General features: G+C 41.2%; 1 protein-coding gene across 4 annotated transcripts in view; it reads left to right on the forward strand.

Moving 5' to 3' along the window:
* fndc5a (fibronectin type III domain containing 5a) overlaps positions 1–6,755 on the forward strand; it is a 53,092-nt gene extending 46,337 nt beyond the window's left edge. For all 4 annotated transcript variants that reach the window (XR_002595616.2, XM_022192428.2, XM_022192429.2 and 1 more), the window contains one exon: positions 337–6,755. Coding sequence is in view for 3 of the 4 variants with exons in the window: in XM_022192428.2 (XP_022048120.1) it covers positions 337–396 (60 nt within the window). In the remaining variant the exon portion in view is untranslated. The remainder of the gene's footprint in view (positions 1–336) is intronic.
* Positions 6,756–7,942: the final 1,187 nt, after the last annotated feature.

Consider the following 7,942-nt stretch of genomic DNA (forward strand, 5'->3'; position numbering starts at 1 on the left):
CGTCAGCTTCAAGCTAAACTTCCACACAGCGCCAACATGACGCCATTATGTGCATGAATATGCAGCATCCAGCATCAACTGGCAAAAGCACGAGAGTCATGGCTTCTGATAGGTTCTGTTCCAATCAGTGCACAGAGCCCCATACCATATTCATTCCTTATGTACAGAAAACTAAAATGAAAAACTAATCTTTATTCCTTTCACTCTCTTATTACAAGCATCAATAAAACATCCCAGTGCTGAGGCATCCTCATGCTCATTGAAGAAGTTTATTGTGCGATTCCTGTGAGTACTCCAGCCTCTTCATACCTGTCATCTCCTTCTTTCCTCCTACAGTTCCCCAAGAACAACAACAACAACAATAGGATGCCATCTGTCAACATCATTGAGGTGTGACTGCCAGGACGTCTTCTCTTTATCCAAAAGACTTTGTGTTCTCACAAACAAACAGGCCCGTTTTAAGTCCATCTGCTTGTCAGGATGACGCTGGGACTCTGGGCCCTTCGGCAGCACCTATTCTCCTTTGGCACGGGGCCTGGTGCTGAAGCAAAGCTGCAGGACTCCGGAGGTCGGGCTCGGCCTGGCCGGTGCTGGTCTAAGAACAGAGTCAGCAGTGGAGAGACTGTGGAGAGAGTTGAGTGACTGCTCCATGCTCAATGACTACTGTACCATGGGGCAGCAGAGATTAGGGCCAAATGGGTCCGGCAGTGGAGAGACTGCAGATAAATCAACCCCAGGGACCAAAGCCGATAAACAGAGCCAGAGACCTTTTCATTCTCTCTCTCTCTCTCTCTCTCTCTCACACACACACACACACACACACAGTCTGTCACCTCTTTCCTTCGCTTTCAGTACATTATCAGTGACCACAAACCAGGACATTTCCTCTCTCTGGGTGGCACTAAGATGCACGTTGAAATAGTCCCTTCTACTTTAATCTCATCATCCATACCTTACTTTCTTCATAACAACCTGTGTTCTGTGGCTTTGTAAATGACACTAGGTTGGTAGGGAGTCGTTTTTTCAACTTTCTTTTTAAACAAGCTGCCACCAGTACAGTTTTGTTGTTCTGGTGTTCGTTTTGGTTTTGTTGACCTTCCTTGGACAGAAACTCTTTGCTGTCCTGTGGGACAAGTATTCATTCTGGCAAGCTTGTTTTCCCCCCTCAGGGAGTCCAGACTCCACCTGGCTAATTTAGGAGCCATTTCCAAGATGTGCTGCGATGACGCCAGAACAGCTTTAGAGAGATCACTCGGCTTACCATCAGAGCTGAATCACCCAAACTTGTCAGAAAAGACGAAACTCATTATCTCACTTTGAAAGGCATCTCTGATTTGAATACATAAAATGTGTAAAGTCCATTAGAGGACAGGTTTAGTAACATCTCAGTCACATTTGCTGTCACTTTCTTACTTTTTCATGCTTTTATTATAGATTTCAGAAATGTAACATTCCACGTCCAGGATGAGCCCTTTAGTATTTCCTCGTGTCTTTCTCCTTGAGGGTGATGAATTTCAAAGTGTTCTGGAGAGGAGCAGAACTGCCATAATGGAGTGTATTCATCTAATTACCGAACTTTAAAAGGGGGCTGGACTCTGTGGATGTCTATGGAGCAGTGGACCTGCCTGTGCAGAGACACTGAAGAGATCCCTTATATCAGCAATAACAGCCCTCAGAGAGTGTGGAAGCAAGGACTCGAACTCTGTAGCATCTTTGAATGAAAGCCGACCCCTCAGCATGTAGTGTTCAGGTAGATGAATGGACTGCACATCCAATATGAGGGAATAAACCTCAAAAATCCCAAGCGCTGTTGTAAAAACTTTGGTTTCTGATGGCTTGCATGGAAAAAAAAAAACTTTTTTAATGGGCCCAACTTGCAACCCTGAGACTTCTTAATGGCATCCTGAACAGATGCCACCAAGACAGAAGGGCTTCTATCAAGACTTTCACAAATCAAAGTCAACATTTGAGTTGAATCTTTAAGTTAAAGAGGCTAAATATAGTAAGGGATCACTTGTTGTCATATGGCGCATCAAGGACTTGTGCTTGGAGAGTAAATGATGTATTTGAGGGCTGATTCAAACTCAGTAGTACTGCCTTAAAAATTATTCTACCTTATGATTTATCTATTAAGAATGAAGGCCCTGTATCTCACATTTGTGTCATATTATTTACTTTTCACCCAGTATTTAATGTGTGTGCAAAGTAAAAGGATACACTACAGATTGATGTTGTGTAGTCTGAGCTGAAAACCTGGAAGAAGTGACTGAAATTTAATGTGTAAATACATTTTATATTACATTCTTGTTTGATGGTGTCACTCTAGAGAGCCTTTAATGAAACGTGACAAGACTAATGTGGAAAATGTAGTCTCCTATTGTAAGAAGGTACTGCAACTGGTGAAAATAGGTGAGATTTCTTCTGTTAATACACCGCTGTTAAAGTCCTGTTATTGAAGAGCTTTTTCATAGCCCTCCTCTACTGTTATGCATTTCTATTATACTATATCATTGTGTTGTTTATGTGCAGTAAGAAAAGACTCTTTTTGACGAGGAAAACTGTTATAAAAGAAAAAATAACAGAAACACCCATGGTATTTGAAATAATCACCCAAACATAATAGTTGAGGTCCATTCAGCCGCTGGAAATGTGTATTGCCGGGCAGGATGACAAACACCTTCAGAATCTGCAATTCACTGACTAGTCTTTTATTGTAAACAGACGAATACATGTGTGCACACAAACATAACAGGTCACAGCTCCTGTAGCCTTGAGTACGGTGAAAAAGAGAGGCGGTTAAGAGAGAGCAATGAAGGCTACGGTTGAGCGGAGTAGAGAGAATGATGACTAATGCAATGGCAGGCTTTTATCACTCCCTACCTCCCCTCCTCCCTCCCTCTCTACTTCCACTCTTATTAAGAGTGGAAAAGCTCAAGATTGTGCTCCTCCAATAAGCACTGATTCGTGTCAGAGGCAGGAGTGGGTTTCAAGTAAAGTCAGAGCGCTGGACAGACACTTGCCTGGGCCCCATGTGACTGATTAACACAGCCGTTCAGCTGTTGTCAGGACAAACTTGGTGAAATCTCGATACGGTGTCCTGCTGCAGAGTGATCAGCACTGCGCAGGAAATGTTCTGCGACTGAAGGCTGAATCCATTTCTCCCCAGAAACACTGGCCTGGTAGCGGGCTCTTCAATCGATAGGCATCTATCCCCACAGCAATGGATAATGTTGATTGTCTCCCTAGATGACTTCTTTGAACTGTCTTTAGTTTTCCAGCACTATATTTCTCTTTGGTATTTCCAGTAGTCATTTTATATTTACTTTTCTACTGCTTTTCTTAGTTGCGTAAATAATCGAAACTTCAGTTAACAGCCTAAGAGGTTACCTTTGGAAGCTGTCTGCTGTCCAGATGATAGTGCACTCCTTTGTGTTGCCAATGTAAATAATGTATTCCCTCTTACTGATATAAATGTAAGGCTATTGTGAGCATCATTTTTGTGGTAGGTTGTTGTCCAACTTAACTGTTAAATGAACAGTCTAACATTTTGGAAAATACACAGAATCTCTTTTTTCACGTTTAGATGAGAAGATCAATACCTCTCTCATATCTGTAAAGTTAAAAAGAACTTAGCTCTCTCTAGCATAAAGACTGGAAACTGAGATTCTGAATCCTACTGAGTCAGGGCAGCGGTCCCCCTAGAAGCTGCGCTAAACTGCTGCTTTCTCAAGCAACACAACATAAATGAAAATTTTTCATGTCTGAGAATGGGCCTTTTATAGGTGACTACACACAACGGTATGATCAGTCAACATACAGTACAATGAATCTTTGTCACCTTACTTGAGAGATATCTATGCCCTTATCATCTGATAAATAAAAAATTCTAGTATGCTTGAGTAAATAAAATTTCAGTAAACAAATTCATTAAACATACAAAAGTTTCTCAAAATTGTCGTCTCTTTAGGGGCTGCTGAAAATTCCCCTTTGCAGGACAAACCCTGTGCATGAGAGTGGTATCAGTCTTCTTTTCTGACCAAGAAAGTTGTCGAGTGGATTTCCTAAAGTGTTGAGCTATTCCTTTAAGGGCTGTGGCTTCAGCAGTGTGTTTGAGTGAACTCTCCCATACAGAAATGAGAATCCAGCGGCCTCAGTCTGATGGTAAAAGCTGTGGAACATCATTTGATTTTACATACAAGTGGGTTTAACCATGTTTAACAACGACGCAGCAGTCTAACACATCGGGTCAATTAGTGGAAGACATCTGGGAATCTAATTAGCCTGAATCATTTCATACCTGGTGGTGCAGTGCAGTTTGTTCAGTCAGCCACTCAAGGACTGTCTCTGCTGCTAAAGAAACAAACTGATGGTTTGGATTCAAGCTGCTTGTAAGTGTCAGGACATCCAGCACCTAATGCTTGATGCGTCCTGTTAGAGGAAGTTAAGCATACACCTGTCAAAGGCAGATGAAAAATCTGTTTCCTTAATCGCACTCGACAAATGGTGACGACTGTAAGAACTCAACATTCCACTTGATCCCTGTGGTGTCAAACCACTCTTAACATCTCACTGAGGACTTTGTTTCAGTGTGACAGGCCCAAGATATTTTCTCATGCTACTGTATGTACGATACAATGCCTGAAAAACATGCTTGGTTGCAGCAATGGACTATTTTGTGACAAGACACCAGGTCAGTAAAGAGACACTGTTTTTTTCCAAACAACTTACACAATGTGTATTTTGTACTAGTCTAGAAACATGCCTGAAAACTGAACTGAAACATTGTGACAATACAGAGAAGTTTGACTATTTCATTTTGGGGCTCTTGAAATATAGGAACGAGCTCCAACAAAGCATGGTTTAGAGAAATGAACTGCTTTATTAGTGTCATCTTGTTTATATTCATCGTATGAAGTGTACAGCAGTCATTGCTTAATGAGGGCTAGCATGGTTCAACTATTATGCACAAGGTTACACAACTTCATTTATGGAGAATATGGTGTATGCTTACTTGTGTATGCTTAAATAAAATAAAAATATCTGATATTTTCCAAAAACAAAGTCTATGTTTGCTCTTAATTGGGAAAAATAAGGTTAAACAATGGCATTTAAAACAAAGATTATATGAAGCTTTCTGGGCAAGAAAAGTCTGGGTGGTAAACTATTTTTTGAGGAATTGTTCTACAAAACCCAAGAAGGTTTTTTTTCCTTTGGTGAATAATACATGGGAAGCTCAAACTCCACAAGGGTTCTACTTTCACACGTTTTCTCCATCAAAAAATAGAGAAGACCAACAACTCCCTTCTACTGTTAGTGGTGAAGAATCAAAGTTTTACTGAGGAAGACGTCCTCCTGAAAAATTCACCCAACAACATGGTTCCAGGAAATGCATTTACCACGGCGTCAGCAACTTACGTGGGGGGAAAAAAGCACGCATGAATTTGTAATGACTTAGAAATCAATGAGACTTAAGTAGCAAAACAACAAATCACTTGAAGCTTACGCAAGTCCAACGTTAGATTGCGTTTGTTTGTGTATGCATCAATATAAGTGCAATCGTTGTCTCGACTGATTGGCTGAGCAGGCGAAATGAGACTGGGGAGATAATATAGCTGACACGCATGGATTCTGCCCTTTGTTCTCGGTAGTGCAGCCTGTTTTGACAACATTCAACACAGCAGCAGGAGAACTGAGAGGAACGTCAAGTAAACAAAAAAGCTCCATCGCTGCAAAGTCTCCTGCTCATGACTCCAGAGGGGGAAAACAAAAACACAGTTAGGTGTAGAGAGGTGTGGTGGCTGCACACGTGCCCTGCAGTCTGCACAGCGTGTGTCACGAGGCCTTCCCTGACACCCATACACCTCTGCCTTCTGGTTGGCTGGGCAGGGACAGGCTGCCCTACTGTCTGTACAGACAGGATTACTTTAACAGCTTGCATTATTCAGTGAAGACCTGTGCAGATAAGTTCCCTGTATTTGGGCCCTCTGGGGTCACATCTCTGCCTGTACCTGTGCAAAGCACTCAGAGGCTGCATGGTAGAGTCAGAACAAAGCTGACAGAGTTACAGCACTGTTCACCAAACATTTACACAGGACTGTAGAGTGAATTGAACAGCCCAAACATTATTCTGAGTACTTCATAAGCAGCTCTGGCACAAAAATACATCCTCACTCTGACTCTAGGGACTCGGTTCTCTGCTCAGTGTCTTTGACACTTTCCCAACAATGATACAGGGTTTAATGAGAGCACACTGCAGAGAATCCTCCAAGCAACTGAGAGGACACTGTGGTCAGTGCTGCTCAGCGATTAAAGGGACAGTTCACACAAACAATATTATTTGAAATCCCTCCAGTGAAAATCCCGTTTTGTTAACATGTCCGTATGATGTTTTTACAAGATACATCATCATCTAAGTAAACAGTCAACACTGGCTGAGCATTTTCACCTTGAAGCTGCAGATTCTGAAAGGTGCACCATGAAGTGAGATTAATGGGTTATTGAGGTATGTTGAGCCTAAAGCCAGAGCTCTCAACGTCACAAAGGTGGCTCTCTTTAAACCTGCTACATCACCATGGTAACTGATGCTGCACAGCTAACCTGCTCTGGAGGAGCTTCTGAACAAAGCCACGGCGTTATGTAGTGAAAACATTTGCGTTGTGTTGCTGTGCATGAATATGTTTTAAGGACTGGTTCTGATTATCTGCTGAGTGTTGCACTGCTGGTACTGCAGCTAATAAAACAGCTTTGAAAACCCATTAGTTTATCGGTATTTATCACAGAGAATATCAGTAACACTAATTTCACTCTGATGTGATGAAAATCTAGAGCGATTCTGATGCATCCTACATACTGGGACAGTATCGGAGTTAAATGCACTTCTTGAGTGCCATGTTTAAATGTGGCGGTCACATCCTGGGTTTCTAGGTTGTAAATACCATCAAGAGACACTAATGTGAAGAGTTTTGCTGGTAAGCATTTATTCTAAATGAAGTACATGATCTGCATAGATTTGTGGTAATTAGAGATGTACAATGATGTCAGAATCATTTTCTATATCGGGCGATTAAGGCGTTAAACTAAATATCGGCATCATTCCCAAACAAACACTGATGAGCAGATAAAGCGTGCCATGCTAAAAGTTTAGATTTTTGAAAATGTTACTTCAACATGTGCACATCTTTGTCTCCCTCTTCTGGCAACGAGTTAATAGACAAGCACTAATAAGGCGTCATATCTTACCCTCAATAATTATTTTTGACTGTAATCCTTCTTCTGAATGCAGAGTTTCAGTTTTATCCGAAGCATTAGAAAAATTTTACAGAGGCTTCTTAGGTGTTTCGGCTAAATATACAGCTCTGTCAGACCAATCACTGCTGGGTGACGATTTTGAGCTGCTGGACTTAATCAGCCTGTTGTGAATTAATCTGGTAAGTGCTTGAATGAAACAGACATTCATTTGTATGTAAAAATAAGTATGGAATGTTTCAAATAAAAAAATGGAGCGGTTTAATTATGCCCAGTATGTGTGTATGAGATTTTTTGACAGCATCTGCCACTGGGTCACCATGATAAAAAATAGTCACAGTATAATTCCACTTCAGGAGAACATGTGCTCAGCAATTAGGTGGAAAGAAGTGCATGTAGCTGTACTGGCAATCACCCAAAAATAGTTCAAAAATCCTGGCTTATCAGCAAAAATCCATTATTAAGAATCTTTAGTGAGAATGAATATTATCCAGGACACTATAAACAGAAACATTTCTCCAGCCAAACAAAATGCTGCACAAAACAATATTTGCCTTTTTCCATACATATAAAACACACAAATTCAAAGTTGTGTTGACTGGCATGTCATAAAAAATATATCAGTTTTCCTCATCTTGGGTTACCGAAGCAGAAATGCATGTCAGCACAAATCCAGAAAGGTTTGTAAGCAAGTCTC

Source organism: Acanthochromis polyacanthus, chromosome 1, assembly GCF_021347895.1.
Source record: "Acanthochromis polyacanthus isolate Apoly-LR-REF ecotype Palm Island chromosome 1, KAUST_Apoly_ChrSc, whole genome shotgun sequence".
Classification (NCBI taxonomy): Eukaryota; Metazoa; Chordata; class Actinopteri; family Pomacentridae; genus Acanthochromis; species Acanthochromis polyacanthus.